Consider the following 17,446-nt stretch of genomic DNA (forward strand, 5'->3'; position numbering starts at 1 on the left):
AACACAAAAGAGGAAGTCCTCAGACAATGTGGAGAAGATCTACTGAGACTGAAGGACAACAGCTGGGATGCTCCTGGGGTCAGTTAAAAGTTTTGTTCAGAGACAGAGTGAAGTAGAGACTTGTAGATGACTTATGCTCCACTTGGAGTACAAGGATTTAAGTCATTACGTAGGTATGTCCAACCTATTCTTAGAAGTCTTAACCATCCTGACAGTTTTTCCTCGTGTCCAGCCTAAATCTCCCTTGCTGCAAGTTAACTCCATTGTTCCTTTTTCTATCCTTAGAGGCTAAAAAGAACAATTTTCCTCCTTCCTTCTAACATCCTCTTCTACAAACTAAAGACACGTTTTTCAATCTTCCCTCATAAGTCATGTTTTTTAGACCTTTAATCACTTTGGTGGTTCTCTGGATTTTCTCGAATTTATCCACCTCTTTCCTGATGTGATATCCAGAACCTGACAATATTCCAGCTGAGCCTTAATTGGCATGGAGCAGAAAACAATTACTATACACCTATAATAGGGTTCACTCACCTCTCCTGAGTGCCCCTTGGAAGAGTGTGCGCGTGTCTCCACTCTGTTGCTCTGTGGTGGCCAAGACACGCAAAATGGGCCTCTTAGTGCCCTAAGTCACGTCTGTGTTTCCCCACTCTGGAACAGAGTGGTGCCCCGGGAGGCAAAATTTTTGCCCCAGCCCTTCAGCTGAGTCACTATCATTTAGTTGCCACTCTGGGATGCCTCACTGTCTACATTCTAGACTACTACTCCCCACCACCCCCTCAGTAGCTAATGGAAGATGGGGTGGGGGACCCAGGCCTATTCCTTACTCCAGGTCCCAGCCCCGGGACCCTAGACACAGCAGCTGTCTGTAATATCTCTTTAAATAACTGCATTGCTGCTATAATTCCCTGAGCAACTTCCCGAAGGTCCCAGCATCATCTTCACACTCACCTCAGGGCTCTGGCCCAGTGGAATCCCACAGCCAGCCCAGAGCACCATCTGCTCTCTGCCAGCAAAGAACTCAGCTTGCTCTGGCCCAGCATCTATCCTTACGTTAGCTTGATGAACCCTGATTGGCTGCTTCCCAAACAGATGCTCTCAGGGCCATCCCTGGGGGACATGGGGTCCAGGGCAATACCCTTGCTACAGGTTCCCCCCATGCCCTACCTCTGCTCCACCCCACCCTTTCCCCAAAGCTGTGTCCCTGCTTTGCCCCCTTCCTTCTGCCCTGGGCAATATGAGCTGGGGATTACCAGGGAGGCCTGGCACAGGGAGAGGGCAGCAGGGGTTGCCTCCCACAACCTACACACTCACTGCAACAGTGGGAACCACAGCAGCCTGCTCCCCTCCATCCCACCGCTCCCTCATAGCCCACTGTGCTCAGCTTTCCCCATGGCAGCAGGAAGCAGAGTGCCTTGGAGCTGGGGCACTCTGCTTCCTGCTGCCACAGAGAAGTGGCATGCAACCAATCGGTGAGGGTGGCATGACAGAGCGGAGCAGACTGCCAGGTCACTCTGGCTGCTGCCATTGTGGTGAGTATGTGGTAGGAGTGACCCCCCCCTGCTGCTGCCCACCAGGCCCTTGCAATCCTCCAGGCCCCTCCCATCAATAGAACAGCTGAGGTGGCTGCTGTTGCCTCCCAAAGCCTTGGGCAGCTGCCCTGAACCATCCTATGGATGGGATAGCTTTGGCCATTCTAGGCAGCTCGAAGGCCCTCTCTGCTGCTCTTTTCTGCGGTGAGGTGTGGCAGGACTCTAAGGCCTTTGGCAGAGGGCCACAGGACCCATGCCACTGAATCGAAACATCCCAGAACATTTGCTTTTTTTGTGACAGCGTTACACTGTTGACTTACATTTAGCTTACGCTCCACTATGAACCGCAGATCCCTTTCTTCAGCACTCCTGCTTAGGAAATTATTTTGTTTTGTGGACATGTAACTAACTGTTCCTTCTTAAGTCAAGTACTACACATTTGCTCTAATTGAATTTCATCCTATTTATTTTAAAACATTTCACCAGGACGTTTTGAAATTTAATCCTATCCTCCAAAGTACTTGCAACCCCTCCCAATCTGTTACTGTCTGCAACTTTACAAGTATACTCCATGCCATTATCTAAATCACTGATAGATATTTAACAGAACTAGACACAGAAAAAATCACGGCAGTGCCCTATTCAATATGTTCTTCTGGCTTGACTGTGAACCACTGTTAGCTACTCTTCAGGAATGGTTCTACAACTAGTTACACACCAAACTTATTGTAGCTCCACCTACATTGTATTTCTCCAGTTTAAGAGAAGGTCATGCAAGATAATATGAGAAGCCTAACTAAAGTCAAGATATACCATTATCTACTGCTTCTCCAGCCATAAGGCTTGTTACTCTGTCAAAGAAAGCTACTAGATTGGTTTGGCACAATTTGTCCTTGAAAAATCTGTACTGTTACTTATCACCTTATCTCCTAGATCCCTGTTTCTCAAACACGGGTATCTACCACTGGGGGCACACTGAGGTCTTCCACAGGGTAGATCAACTCATCTAGATATTTGCCTAGTTTTACAACAGGCTACCAAACACTTGTAAGACAGTACAATCTAAAAGTTCATTCAGACAATGACTTGTTTCTACTCCTTCATATGCCTGACACTGAAATGCAAATACAATATTTCTATTCCAATTAATTTATTTGGTAAGATGGTAGAAAGTCAGCAAGCTTTCAGTAGTCGTCTGTGATACTTTTGCATGCTTTTGTTAGTAGTTTTTAAGTGAAGCATAACTTAGTGGTATGCAAAACAAATCTAACTCCTGACAAAAGCATACAGTAATCTGGAAAGGTTGAATGGCACTTGTTTCAAGACCTCACATTACCTTAGGACCATGTTTCTCAACTGGTGGTATGTGTACCCTATGGGGTACACATGAGAAGTCTGGAAGTACTTTTTTTTTTTAAAGGGATACTTTTTATTAAAAAAAAAAAAAAAAAAGACTAAGAAATACTGCCCTGGATGTCTTGGGGAAGAAAGGAAGCGTGTCTCTGTGGTGGTTGTGAAGACTCTGTGAGGAGAACCCTGGAAAGGTTTCACTGGGCTTGTTGCCATGGGCAGTGAGGAAAGAGATGGGCTTTGTTTAGGGCAGCAGGGGAGAGGGGGGACCTTTTGGTGGTTGGAGGTCACAGACCTACAGAAAAATCAGTTGGGGACCACACAAGTGAGAAAAAAATGGAGGAGCTTCTCCATCCGGAGAAATACAGCCCCCCATGCAAAACTCTTTTAGGGTGGTTTTCTTTTTTTTAGCATTTTAGTGTGATGACTAAATTTGCATGTCCCTGCTGAGCTTTGGTATATCTGGTGGAACTGAAGGTGTTGCTATTTGTAATTGGTTTTGCAGATTCATGTCTGTTAATTTGACTTGAAGGCAGTTCTTCAAAAGGGAAAAGAGCTGCTCACTACAGTATTTAGTGCCAAATGATGCAATTTTCAGCACAGCTTCTCAATGTTAAAAATTGATCAGCACTTACATAGTCCATAGAATTCCAGAAGAAGCAGGTTATTGTAAGTTCATCATTGCTGTGTATTTCAGTAAGTTCATGTTCAGGTACATTGATTACTTTTACATTGAATGGCCCGAAAAAAGTGTTTAATTCCAGTTCCTTTGATTTCGGGTCTTGAGTTTGGACAGTTTGTGAAGTAAATTTGCACACATCCTGGCGCATTCTTCTCTTGATGCAAGTTTTTGTTTCTTAAGTGTTGGGAAATACACCAGGTTGCCCCTTTCTGGGTTAATTTGGCACAACTTTAATTTAACTTTGAATGTTTTGATGTTTGAAAAAAGGGTACTAAGAAGCTGGCTAGGCCCTTGCAATTTGACACTGAGCTCTGACAAGTGTTGAGTAATTTCAACCATGAATGCAAGGTCACACAGCCAACTGAGGTCAGTCAGCTCAGCCACAGGTTTTCCCTTCATTTCCATAAAAAGTTTAATGTCATTCCTCAGTTCATAAAACAGCATCAGCATGCTTTCTCCGCTGTTATTGCATTTCACAATAAAAAAATTAAAACATACAGTGGTGCCTGGAAATATGCAAGTATTACATTCCCATGCACCCTTGCATAACTTGAATTTTGCATAAGTTGGGGGGGGGGGTGACTTTCTTCCCAGGTGAAACACATGTTCTGCACCTATTGGAGGCCTGGGGAGCAACAGGAGCTCCTTTTGAAAGGTAAGTCCTTGGGTTGCAGGAGGCAGCTGGGGAGGGTTAAGCCAGGAGGTGGATTGGGGATGTGGGAGAGGGGCAGGGAGGTTAAGCTTGGGGTGGGATAAGGCTGCAGGGTGTGTGTGTACACCAGGGTGGGGGAGGGGGTTGAGCTAGTGCCATGTGTGCAGGAGATGAGTCAGAGCCCTGCTTGAGTGGTGAGCTGGGCCATTGGGGTTTGAACCGGAGCCCTGCATGGGGGTAGTGAGCTGGAGCCGGGCACACGGGGTGAGCCGGGTGTGGGGGAGCAGGATTTTGAGCTGCACTTAACTTGTGTTAATGCGAGTTTAGGACAACTCGAAATGGTGTATTTAGAGGGTTTACTGTACTCTGCCTAAAGGGATTTCAATAGCTCTTTAAACTGGTGGCTGTTTAATCCTTTACTTTTGATTAAGTCAATGCTTGATAGTGTAGTCAACATTACAGTAAAACCTTGAGTTACACCGGGGTTGTGTTCCTGCAACCCACATGTAACTCAAACATTTGCACAAAGCAGAGTGGAGAGCTTGGTTCCCAGTTCCCTGCCATTTGCAGGACTGGGAAACTGAACAGCCCACCAAAGCTGGTCAGATTCCTGGCTACTTCTCCCTGCATTCCCCCAGCCATGTGGCTGTCAGCATGACAGTGGTGCCACTGGGGGAAGGCAGAGAGAAGGGGCTCTTAGCCTGCCTAGCTCCCAGCAGCTTTAAAGCAAGTTACGTGCAACTTGAAGCCACGTGTTTCGAGGGTTTTCTGTACATTGTGCATGCACAGTCTCTTGATGACTAATGCAGTGACACACAATCAACTTACCTGAACCAACATAATCCATTTCTTTTGTAAGAAGGGAAACTAATCCCTTCTGAGATACAACCATCCCTGGAGTACGACTGCTCAGTTTTTCAAATATCTGAAGACTGTGCATTATCAGTGTAACTGTCTCAAAAATGTCTTCACCTCTGACAGTTATGCACTGTTACTAAAGAAATTAAGTCCTCAAATCTGGTGTGATTCCACCTAGGAAACAGCCACACTGTTTGTATTTGTTATATCTGTTGTCTCATCAAAATGAGCTGCAGAATCTTGCACAGACATTTCAATATCTTGAACCATATTCTGAATTCTGTCTGATACCATCCTGCAAGATAAACCTCACACTCTCAAATAGTCTCTGCCCAGTAAAACTAAAGCTGTAACAAAGTTCTCCTTTACAAACTCTTCTCCTGAATGAGGCCAAAGTATTTTTACAGTAAGTTCACTCAAAGCACAACTTGTTTGTGTTACACCATCTAAGCTCCTTTTGTGGATTTGTGAAGTGTTTGCTGCAATAACATTCATTTTAAGTTCTTTAATTTTGTCCACATGTGGCTGTCCATGACATTCTTCATATTTGATATGCTTTGTGATTGTAGTGTCTTCCTAAGTTTGACTTTTTTTCCCCAAGTCTGAAAATTTTTCTTTGCAAATCAGGCAAAGTGGCTTGAATTTCACCTCCACAAAACAGTAGTCACTTGTCCATTTTTTCATTAAAAATGACACACAGCATCAATTTTCCTCCTTCTGCTTGAAGATGACATTTATAATTTGAAAGGGGTTGGAATCTTTATTTTCAAGCCATCAACCACAACCATCAACCCATCTGGAATGAAGAAAGCCATCATGTGCTAAAAATTCTACTCCCAAAAGTTAAAAAAAAATTGTTGCAGCCGCCTCAGACAGAACCGAGGCTTAGGTTCTTACCTAGCTGTGGGAGCACTTTCCTCGGTGCTCACACAGAGAAGGAGCTCTGGGGCTTGCCCACTCGTGGCCTCCTCCTTTTTCCACCACCTATGCTAGGAAGGGACTCTGAGGCTCCCCTTCCATCCCACTCCCCAGCCTGCCTTACCAGATTTGAGGAGGAGGAGCTGCTTGGCAGCATCCACCTGGAGCTGGATCCTGTGGAAGCCACTGCCAGGCTTCCTGCTGCTGCTTGCTTTCCCCCGTTGGCCGTCACTTGGGGCAGCTCTGGGTGGCGACTGCTCACGCGGAGAAGAGCTCCTGCCTTTCCCCGTTGCTCCTTGGCAGTGAGCGCAGAAGTGGCTGCAGTGCTTGCTGCACTGCTCTCTGGCCCCCCACGTGGCTACCCTCTCCAGCCGCCTCACCTGCACACAGCTCCTCGCCTACGTGCAGGACGCAGAGCCAAAAGTGTCTGGCAAAAAAAGCAGGGGCGGGGGGGGGCAATACCGCCCCCCGGGGCTGAACTGCCTGTGACCCCTGTGGGCCGGACTGAAGTGTCCAGGGAGCTGGAGCTAGAGCCGGAGCCGGTCTGCGCCTGGGAGCTCCCCACGCCTGCCTGAGGGGTTGGAGGAAGTTCGCAGGGTGGGGAGAGTCACTGGTTAAGTAGGAATGGGGATCGGGGGGAGGCAGCGCGCTGGGGGCAGTGACGCCGTGGGAAAGGCTCTCCCTGCGGGGTGCGGGTGCAGCTCTTGTTGAGGCATGAGCTAGCTCCGAGGGGATCGCTTCCCTGGGGGCAGGGGTGTCTGAGCGAGGGCAGGGCTGGCGGGGAGGGCGAGCCAAGGCGGGGTCCCCGGGTGCGCTGAGAGGGAGGGCGAAGGGGTGTTTGCGGAAGGCCCCACTGGGGGCAGGTTCACTCCGTGACAGCGCTGAGGGCGGAGGAGTCCTTGGGCGAGACCGGCTACGGCTCCTCGCAGTAGGGAGCGGGGCCTCTGTGAAGGAGGGGAGGGTATCTGTGGCGGCGGGAAGGTGGCCCTGTGAGGGCCTGGCGTCCCGTTGGAATGGCGGGGGATCCCCTGGGGAGCGCTGAGGTCACCCAGGGGACGGGGACGCGGCCCAGTCCCCGTGGGAAGAGCGTCGCGCTGCGACGAGGCTGGGCCTCCGCTCCCTTCGTCACGCCCCTTTCGCTGGGGCGGGGGAGGGGTGCCGCTCGCGGCCGCCGCGGCGCTACCCCAGACAGTAGGCGGGGCCGGAGGCGGGGGCGCGCGCCCGCCGGGTTGGTGCCCGCGCGCCGCCGTCTCCGCAGTGAGGTCACGGGTGGGCGGTGCGTGCGCGGCTACTGCTCCACTGTTGGGGTGTCGGAGCCCCCACCATGCAGGGTGAGGAGCCGGGCGGCGGGTGAGGGGACCTGCTGCGGACGGGGAGGGCAGGGGGGCGCCGCTGAGGGTGGGGAGAGCGTGCGCGGCTGGGAGGGGGGAGGGGGAGTATAAACGTGAGGGGACAGGAGCGTCGGGGGGGTGGGATGGAGCCTTTTTAGTGTGGGGGCAAATTGGGGGAGGGGCTGCGTGGGGGAGGAGCTAGTTATGCCTGCGGTGGGGGATGGGCAGTTAGCCTATAGGCGTCTGTGGGGGAGGGAGTGGAGTCCCTGAGCTGGGGGAGCGTCTGTGGGGGTTGGGGCGTTATTTCGTGGTGGGGTGCGCGTGGGGGTGCGGTGGCCATAGGCAGGGGGGTTATAGCGTGGAGAATCGCTGAAGGAGGGGAATTATCTCTGGGCGGGAGGCGCGGGTGTTGTGCCCGGGGGTGGGTGGTGCGAAGAGTTGGGTGGGGGCGTTGTGTGTGTCTGGCAGGGGGTGGGGGAGAGGAGGGAGAGTGGGTCGGGGGAGCAGTTGTGTGTGACGGCTCGATGTCATTGAGAGTTAGGGGGCTGCACGCGACTTGGCAGCGGCACTGGAGAGCTGGTGGTAGGTTGGGCTGAGGGATCACCTCACTGTTTGAGGTGTCTGGAGGGAAAAGAGGGTAAGCCCAGTCCCAGCAGAGCGTGGGATATGGTTGAGTGACTGAGGTGAGTCATGAGCGGGGGGTGGGGGAGGAGGGAGAGGATCGTCTGCATGGAGTGTGAGCGAGACAGGATGGTGGTAAGTGTTGGGGTTATTCCAGGAAGGGTCACCGTGTGAGAGGGAAGCAGGGGAGAGGAAGGGAGGCAGTTTCAGCGAGAATATAACACGTATAAGCTGCGGAAGCACACAGAGGTTAGCTCAGAGGAAGCGATCGTGAGGAGTGCTGCATAGCGTCTGGTGTGGGGGAAAAGGGTTGAGTCTGTTTCAGTTTAATCTTATTTGTTCCGAGGGCACTGAATGTAAAAAAGTGTGAAGGCAAAGGTTAAGGGAAAATACTTTTGTTTCAGATAGATATTCAAGGAAAGAGGGGCTAGTTTTGTGCCCTTTCCCCTTCTTGTACTTTCAGAGATTGTAGGGCATGGAAGACAGACGTGTGATAATCTTTTTTTGCCTGGATTGTGTCCCTGGGGTTCGCAAAGCATTGAATGGGGTGAGTGAATAGGTGATTTCCCTCTGTGTCCCCTTTGCTACATGTTCGAAGTGCTGTGAATAAGTTACGTTGCTGCTTATTGTTGCTAGATTTATGCATCTCCCATAATATGGTTTATGATTTTTAAACTAAAGCTTTCTGGAAATTAGTTATTTAGGGAACATATTCCTAAATGGGTATAATGAATTGATTTCAAGGTTGAGAGACGTTTTTTTTTTAATCTAAAACAATTTACTCTTCAAGTGTGAATGATTACTGATTTTTTCCTATTTTTACAGGTTATATAAAAGGATTGCCAGAGATTTGTATTATTAGTCCAACCTATGAATCTTGCAGATGGCCTGGATCTTATTTTCTTTGCCAATAAGGTGGAGTAGGAAAACTGACACATGCTAGGGAAATTTTTACTGGTGCTGATCCTATAAAGATGTTTAGTTTCTACCAGCAACACTCTATCAGCCTTTAATTTGTGGATTTATCAGTGAGTTAACATGATAAATTTCTCTACCAATGGAGGTGTGATTTGAACTTGGCTGCACAATAAATAAAGTGACTAAGCTCTGTGTTCAGTCCTATGAATTGAAAGTGCATAAAGCATATACACAACTAAAATTATCTTGTGGAAGATTTGCATTAACACCAGCGCTGCCCAGTCTGAGAACAAATGATCATTTTTGTATTTTAAAACTTAAATGCAATTATATATGAAATGAAAAGCCAGGATGTTTTTAAAAGAAAACCTTGGTCAGAACCAGACTTTTTTTGACAAAACCCCAATATTCTGCTGATAAATTCATCAGAATGATCTGTAAATAGTGGTGTAAGGGTATTCAATTATACTCTTTTGTACAGTGTGTTATCTATTTAATAAAAGAACTGAACAAACATTTTTAAATCTAAAAGAAAATTCTTATTAACCCTGGAATTTTATGCCACATGCAGAACAGATTACATTTGTAACTGTTGAGGGAAGATTAAATTGTCACTTTAAGAAAGTGGCATATCATTTACCTGGCACGAGATAAAATATTTGGAAGTTGGCATGTCTCTAAGAAGGACAAAACAAACACACAATTAGGAAGATGCATGTTTCAAACTCATTAATTTAAAATTCTGGAGTTCAGTGATGGAAAGTCCACAAACAAATTTCCCTGCGGGTCCAGGTTCTGACCAAAAAGAGAGTGGTGTTCAAGAAGATGGCAGCCCACCGGTAAAAAAAACGATGACCGAAAAACATGCAAATTGCAAAGTACAAGCTGGAGTAAGTAAGTTGCCAACAATAAAGCAGGAAAATGTAGATGATTATGAAGAAACACCCATGGAGCCTGATGGAGAAAATGCAAAACAAAACAGTACTACAGTATCTGAGCCTCTGAATTTAAATCCTGGGTTGAAACACACGTTGGCACAATTCCATTTAAGTAGCCAGAGTTCACTGGGTGGACCAGCAGCTTTTTCAGCTCGTTATTCCCAGGAAAGCATGTCACCCAATGTCTTCGTGCCCCTTCCATCTCCACAGATACTTCCTAGTCCATTGCTCATTCCTTCAGACAGTTCCACGGAGCTCACTCAGACTATATTGGAAGGAGAATCTATTTCTTGTTTTAAAGTAGGCGGGGAAAAGAGACTCTGTCTGCCTCAAGTGTTAAATTCAGTGCTCCGAGATTTTTCTCTACAGCAAATTAATACAGTGTGTGATGAACTGTATATATATTGCTCAAGATGCACTTCTGACCAGCTTCATATCCTAAAGGTTTTGGGAATCCTTCCATTTAATGCTCCATCTTGTGGGTTGATCACACTAACTGATGCTCAAAGACTATGCAATGCTTTATTACGTCCTCGCACTTTTCCTCAAAATGGCACTCTGCTTCCTGCAAAAAACACGTTGGTCCAACTGAAAGAGACTGGCAGTGCCTTCGAAGTAGAGCACGAGTGCTTGGGCAAGTGCCAGGGTTTGTTTGCACCCCAGTTTTACATTCAGCCAGATGCTCCATGTATCCAGTGTTTGGAGTGCTATGGAATGTTTTCACCCCAGACATTTGTGATGCATTCACATAGATCTCCTGACAAGAGGACATGCCACTGGGGCTTTGAATCAGCCAAATGGCATTGTTATCTTCATGTTAACCAAAAATATTTAGGCAGTTCGGAGGAGAGAGAACTGAAAAATCTTTTGGAGGAAATGAAGGAGAAGTTTAGCATAAAAAATCAGAAGAGAACTCAGTCTAAAGTAAGTTCAGTTACTCGTGAAGCACTTGTGTCTCAAAGATGAAATGTTTAGTTTTAGAAATATGTTTTATCAATATGAGTAGGTGGTAAGTAAAAGCCGAGTCTAGTATAAATCTTCAACACAGATAATACAAAGCAGTATTGAAAATTCCTTTCTTGGGGTTTTTATGGTGGTACAAAACTTGCTAGAATTTTTTTATAATAAAAAGCTAGGTTTCTTTTTCTTTAAACTGGCGAAAGTCAGGAACTTTAGAACCATCATGGAAATACTGTCTTCTCATTTGATCTACCAGTTTTGTGTGGTCGTCTATGTAGTGTGTGTTGCCATAGCTAAGCAAAGCAGGAGACAGCCTAGGAGTGGACTATCCACTTTAATGCTGTATTGTCAGTTACAGTGAGTTTCATAACCATACACGTGTACAGCCAGTTAAATTGTCAAATGCCCGGTAGCATGCCATGATTTTTCAATTAAGGTAATGGTGCATTGATACAATACAATTGAAAAATAGATGAGTTTGGTAGTGTGGGGGGGTTTTTGTTTTTATTTTTTTCATTACACAGGGTATATATAATAGAGATATGCCATAACAGATATTTAAGCAGTTCAGCAGTTCTTTATTTGAACACTTTGAGACACTGTTGAGGGACTGCATATGTTGATTACAAAATACTATTGTTATAAGTCTATACGTTGCTTTATAAAAATTATGCTAGTTTATGCCATGAAGAGCTCATAAGCTGAATAATAAGACAAATATTAGCCAAATATTAAACAACCCAAATGAAGGTATTATTAGTGCTTGAAGAAATGGGATAAGAGATTTGGAGAAGTGTGTGCAAGTGATGAAGACAGGAGATTGGTTGAGGTGGTTAGTGTCATTGATGTTTGTGCAAAAGTAGAAGTTTCTTTGTTGGGTGAGTTTAAACTTTGAGGTTTTGGAATGCTTTCTTCTCCCAGTTTGGCTACATTGTGTTCTTAAGGAGTTTTTCTGTTCAGTTCAGCATTTACCAGTCCACTTGCAAGCAACAGGCCTGATCGATCCATCCATCAGTTTTGCTATCCATTTCAATGGGAGCAGCAGCTGGCTATGAACATTACAGGTAGCTGGTAGGCAACCCTTTGAATCAAGTCCTGGGAAACCATCAATGCAGGGATCTAGGGGCTGCCCATTTTACAACAGTGATGTGACAGTTGTTACTCATCCCAGTACAGTAAACCCTTGACATACGTGGCTTCAAGTTGCGCAGAACTTGCTTTAACACTAGCCTGTGGGGGAAGGCGGGGGAAGGGTCTCTTAGCTTGTCTAGCTGCCCGCAGACTGACAATCATACTGCTGGGGGAAGGCAGTGAGAAGCAGCCAGGAAACTGATCAGCTTTGGTGGACTGGTCAATTTCCTGGGTCCACAAGTGGAGGGGAACTAGTAACCAGGTGGCAGCCTGGTTCCCATCTTCCTCCCCCACCTTCCGCGAAAATTCGAGTTATGCGAGGGGTTGCAGGAACACAACCCCTGTGTATCTCAAGGGCTTACTGTAGAGATTCTTGTCATTTTAACATTTTATCAATCCTATACCACAGTCTCCTTCTAAAGATGCAGTTATCACCAAGCATGCACCAATGTCTATAGTAGTGTCCGTAGTGGTGTACTTGCTCATCATCTGTCACTGACCACTGTGAGAGACTGGCTGCTGGGCTAGATGAACCATTAGTCAGACCCAATATAGCTGTTCATATGTACCTTAAACTCATCATTCGCAAAACTGAAATTGACATCTCCAGCCATTGTTTTCCTTTCTTTCCAGGAAGTTCTCATGTAGCTTGTGTCAGTGCAGCCCTGTCTCCCGACCGCATATATAAGTAGTGTCTGAATTGATCCATCCTTCCTTGTCTGTCCAGGCTTCTTAAACTTTTGCCCTTATCACTGTAATCTAATCTTTGGACTTTAGTGTTGCAGTCAACTTCTCACTCGCTCCCAACTTTGGTCTCCCTTTAGTCCAAGCAGAATACTGCTAAGATCGTTTTAGTACTTCATTCTTCTGACCACCTGACCCTTTTCCCTTTGCATCTCTCCATTTATGATATGCTTCTGATAAAAGATTTTAAATTTAAAGACAGTTTAACCCCATCTTGACTAGATTTGTTACGCTGTTGCCTTCATCTTTGCCCTGTTCATGATCCCTGATTTGATTGTCTTATCGCCAGGATGGGGAACCTGTTGCTTGCAGGGGGCCCCATAGCTTGGGTGCCATTCAGTTTGCACCACTGCCGGGGAGTGCCAAGCCTCATAGACTCAATCTAGGCAAGCTGGGGCTCCATCCACTCCACAGGCTCTGCCGCTTCAGTGTGCTACAGGGAAGTGCTTTGTGCAGGCATCATCCCCCATCAGCCAAATTGCAGCCAGTGGGAGAGTTGAGGGATGGTGCCAGTGGCTGCCTTCCTTGCAGCACGCAGGGCCTTGTGGAGCAACATGCATCAAACATGCATCCCACCCACCCCCATCCTCCAGAGCTGCTCCAGGTAGGTACGTATGCCACTGTCTCCTGCCCCTTCCATTCCAGACACCACTTCCCCAAACTCTTCTTGCATCCTTCCTCTCTTTCAGAGCCCTGATTCCAACCCTCAGTGTACTCCCACATCCTCCCTCACACTCACTCTGCTGCTCCACCCCCTATTCTAGACCCCACCTCCCCACTCCAGCCTGCTTCTGTACCCCCTTCCAAACCTCCACCTTCAGTTCGCTCCTGCACCCTACCTCCTGCCCAGATCTCACACATCAGACTCACTCCTGTACCCTACTTCCTGCCCAGACACCACATCCCTGGTGTCCCCCTCCCATGCACGAAACCACTCATTTTGGCCCCACACCACAGCCTAAGGAGACCCCACAAAATCACATTAGTTGTGTTTTTTTTTGTTGCTATCTCTTTCTGGTTTTTTGTTTTTGCTTCTCTCTTCCGTGCAGCTCCCGACTGATATTTTTCTGTGGGTCAGTGGCCCCTGGATCCAACCCTGCCTATGGTTTGCTTTTCCCATTAGTGCCTCCACACTGCTCATTAAGTATGGGAAAAATGCCGAATCACAATTTGCAGAGTCAACAGCTTTTCTTCTGAATCCCTACTTGAATCCCAGCTCTGCAATAGTACTTAAACAAAACCAAAAAAAAAAAAATCCCATCAGCTTCATTAGCCCTGCTAATGTGCCAGCTAAAAATGGCTAAACAAGTTGTAAGCTGAAGCCACTATTGCTTCTGCTAGTTATAACACCTTGTCTTTCACTAACATATTATGTTTTATCTTGTGAGTTTTATGGGGACAAAAAGGATCAAATTTATTTGTATAGTACCTATCACAGTGGTCTTCAGATCGCTGACCAAGGTCCTAGATTCCACTATAATACCAAAAGTTAAAAAATACATTTCTTCATTCTATATGCATACTTCATCAAGTTTTTGGCAATGACATCATTTGTTTTGAGTTTGTTAGATAATAATCTAGACACATTTGTTTTATGTAAAAAAATCATTTTTATATAGCCTTTACAGACAGACAGATAAGTAAAATGTCATATTTTAGGTTTACCAGCTTTGAGCATTTCTTTCTGGGACCTGGTTCCTGGGGGGTCTACAGTGTCCTGTTCTGAGATCAGTAGGGGGCAATGCAGATTAGGTTTCTCAGATTTAACTTGGCAGACTGGAGGTGCTGATCGGAAGGTTATTGTCTACAAAGCATGCTCTTTGTCATAGTTTGTTAGAATTCAAGTTTGAGTCTATAGGACAAAATGTAAGGTATGATTATCTACTTAGGTATTCTCTTAACAGCTAAGGACATAGTTATGAGAACTTGTAGGGTTCCTGCTCTAAAGCTGTATATACTGGTAGATGATATGGGTGCACACTTTTTAAAGAGAGTTTGCGCCACATAAAACTTTACTTTTAATAAGAGTGATATCTGTGAAAGAATGTTCAGCTCAGTTTTTTTCAATAACTAGATATTTTAGTGGTACGTTTTAGGAATGTTTGATTGCTGGTATTACTATTTTTAAAATTTCAATTTAAATGTGAACAAAACTATTACCCCCTGAATATACCTGTCTCAGCCCATTCCCTCTTCCATGGCCTTAGCAAAGAGGGGAAGAAAAGGCTTTGAAGCATGGCTGGAAAGTTAACAAATCAGGAGAAGGAGAAGCAGCAAGTTACAACCCTTTCTCCAAGCGTGTTTTTTTCTTCAGGGGTTGAAACTTAAGTGTGTGTCATACCAGTTTGCAAGGATTTTTCGAAAGGTGAATCACCAAATTTATTTCACTGCCGTGCTTTAATATGTGTGTTGCTTGTGTGTGTGACTCTCTTATGGTAATATTATTGCTTTTTGCACAGTGTAACATTGAATATTGTCAGAAATTGATAAGGAATGTTTGGTAGGCAACATAGTCTTGAAACAAAATGAACATGAGTTTCTTTTCAAATGTGAAATGAAATCTTTTAATGTCACTCCTTAGTGAAATAGAAAGTGTGTCAGTATTTCAAGATCACGCTGTTTAGTCATATTATTGTGTTGCATCTGCGCCTCTATAAATAGAAATCTGAGATTACTGATTTCTGATACTGATACTCTGTATGATTGGAGTAATTTGCTGCTACTTTTTTGTTTGTAGACTTCATTTTGTAATAATGTATGTGACAACTGTGTAAAGTGAGATGAACACGTCATTGCAGCACAGTCCTTGCTGCCATTGACCATCCTGTATTCTACTACCATTTTCTAAATATATTATGCTTCTGATAGAAATTTGGAAAGCCAATTAAATCTTTGCATGGATTCTTAAGTTGTTCTGTTCAGTTCAGTATATAGACTTGGTGCAGCGATGCAGACTATATTACTACTTTTCCCCTCTTGGTTTCTAGATATAGCTAATATAGTACATTTTTAAAGATACTGGTTGGCCCTCCCGATCTGGCACCCTCAGGACCAGACCTGTCCTGAAAGAGAGAATTTGCCAGACCTTGGGTGGTCCCCTGCTGTCAGCTGCTTGAACTGCCTGATTGCACTTCTGGCCAGCCAGCACCCTGTTGCTGGCCTGAGCTGGGCTGCCAGCCAAGCTGCTCTAGCCCCTGGACACTGTTGTGGGCTGCCACTGGCCCCTCAGCCCAGCTTCAGTTGAGCCGGAGGGCTGGACTGCTGCAGCGGGGCGTCACTCCCCAGTCAGGGCTCCCTAGCTTACCAGATGCACTCCCCAGCTGCTGCTGGGCCATAGTTCCCCAGCCCTAGCAGCAGTTCCCTGGCTGGTGTAGGGCCATTGCTCCCCAGTGCTGGCAGCGGTGGCTTCCCTTTTGGTCCCTGACCCTGCCAGCAGGTCCCACTACGACTGCTGAACTGCTACTCTCCAGCCCCAGCTGTGGCTCCCTGCCTGGAGCTGGGCTGCCATTCCCAGCTAGCCGCTGCTCTGGGGCCGCTGAGCTCTCTAGACCATGGTTGTTGCAGGATAAGAGAATACTGGATATCAAAGGTGCAACCTGCATATCGTTAAGACAATGCATTGCCAAACCAGATAGGCAGCTGCTATCTTTTTTAATCAAGAAGTTATACTTCTATAGTTAACAGATATATTCACAGTGTAGACACCCATTCTGTGTTTGCATGCCATATTTCAATATAAGATTTATTAGTTACTGAGACTTGAAAAATAATCCATTTGTGTTGTCTCCGAGCCAATTTTAAGCTAGCATTATTATTGATATATTTCTTTTCTCCTGTCTCTGCTCCCCATTTGCCTCATGCTACCCAGCTTGATATAAAATGGATTATTGTATAAAAACCATTAATGATTGAATAACATTTTTACTAACTCTTTAGCACAACTGACTTCTTAGACATTGAAAGATAAGTAAAAAGGACCCCAAACTGATTTAATTTTTTTCTTCAGGCAGATCCTCAGCAAAGTCTAGAATTGCAGCAGTGGTATCCAGTTATAAAGCAGGAAACAGACTCTGTTACTGAGTCACATTCATTTGTCCATCCCAGGTAACTGAACGTCTTCTCCAGAAATGTGTATATTTAATCTAATCGTTTTTCAATTATTCAAATGTTTTAGCTTTTAAAATGTAATTAAGTTTACTGGTTAACTGAAATTTGATGGAAAAATTGTAGTGTGGCACAAGGTTAAGTTAAGCCTACTGGACATTTTTAGTGTAAGATGGCGATGTTGTTATGCTTAGTGCTATTAAACAATGATACATAGCTTAATAGGAACTTTGTTTTGCATAATAGAGGTGTTTAACCATTGTTGAATTGGAAAGTGCAATTATACTGAGTCTCTTTCAGAGTAAAAATGGCTTTGTGGTGGAAGCAAAATTCTAACCTCTGTGTAACTCAGTGTGCAGAAAGCCAGACAGCTCATTAATGTCATAATTGAAACATAATTTTCTCTCACATATAGCCAGGACCAACTCTTTCCATAGTTTGTATTTTGCACTGAAGCTGGGTGAGCCCATAGCATTGTAATGACATTTGTAAAATGCAGACTACTGCTATTGATTAGTTTAGTTTCCTCATTTCACCAATCAAGTGGATTTCTTCGCTATGGCACTCACTTCTCCCCTTTAGCAGTGAGAAAAAGTATATGTGCCAATGTGGATTTCACTGTAGGTGCATGTGTCCCTCCTGATCATGAGATAAGATTCCTTTGAATGGCTGTGTCTGCGGGGAGCACTTATGAACCCTGTGCCTCC

The 17,446-nt window shown here is 45.5% G+C and overlaps 1 protein-coding gene and 1 long non-coding RNA gene across 8 annotated transcripts in view; one reads left to right on the plus strand and one right to left on the minus strand.

The window, feature by feature from the left end:
* Positions 1–6,362, minus strand: part of LOC142018435 (uncharacterized) — a 29,007-nt gene extending 22,645 nt beyond the window's left edge. For 2 of the 3 annotated variants that reach the window (XR_012646820.1, XR_012646819.1), the window contains exon 1: positions 6,117–6,362. This is a non-coding gene — a long non-coding RNA (uncharacterized LOC142018435). Of the gene's footprint in view, positions 1–5,044; positions 5,835–6,116 lie in introns of those variants that run through there. The other variant, XR_012646821.1, reaches the window with a different exon arrangement.
* An 11-nt stretch (positions 6,363–6,373) lies between these two features.
* The window catches only part of SKIL (SKI like proto-oncogene), a 35,219-nt gene continuing 24,146 nt past the window's right edge, over positions 6,374–17,446 (plus strand). For 3 of the 5 annotated variants that reach the window (XM_075004243.1, XM_075004244.1, XM_075004247.1), the window contains exons 1-4: positions 7,209–7,323; positions 8,408–8,491; positions 8,770–10,724; positions 16,642–16,739. In XM_075004243.1, coding sequence (XP_074860344.1) covers positions 9,618–10,724; positions 16,642–16,739 — 1,205 coding nt within the window. In that variant the 5' untranslated portion in view covers positions 7,209–7,323; positions 8,408–8,491; positions 8,770–9,617. Of the gene's footprint in view, positions 6,590–7,208; positions 7,324–8,407; positions 8,492–8,769; positions 10,725–16,641; positions 16,740–17,446 lie in introns of those variants that run through there. The other 2 variants (XM_075004245.1, XM_075004246.1) reach the window with 2 other exon arrangements.

The sequence above is a fragment of the Carettochelys insculpta genome, chromosome 10 (genome assembly GCF_033958435.1).
Source record: "Carettochelys insculpta isolate YL-2023 chromosome 10, ASM3395843v1, whole genome shotgun sequence".
Lineage (NCBI taxonomy): Eukaryota > Metazoa > Chordata > Testudines > Carettochelyidae > Carettochelys > Carettochelys insculpta.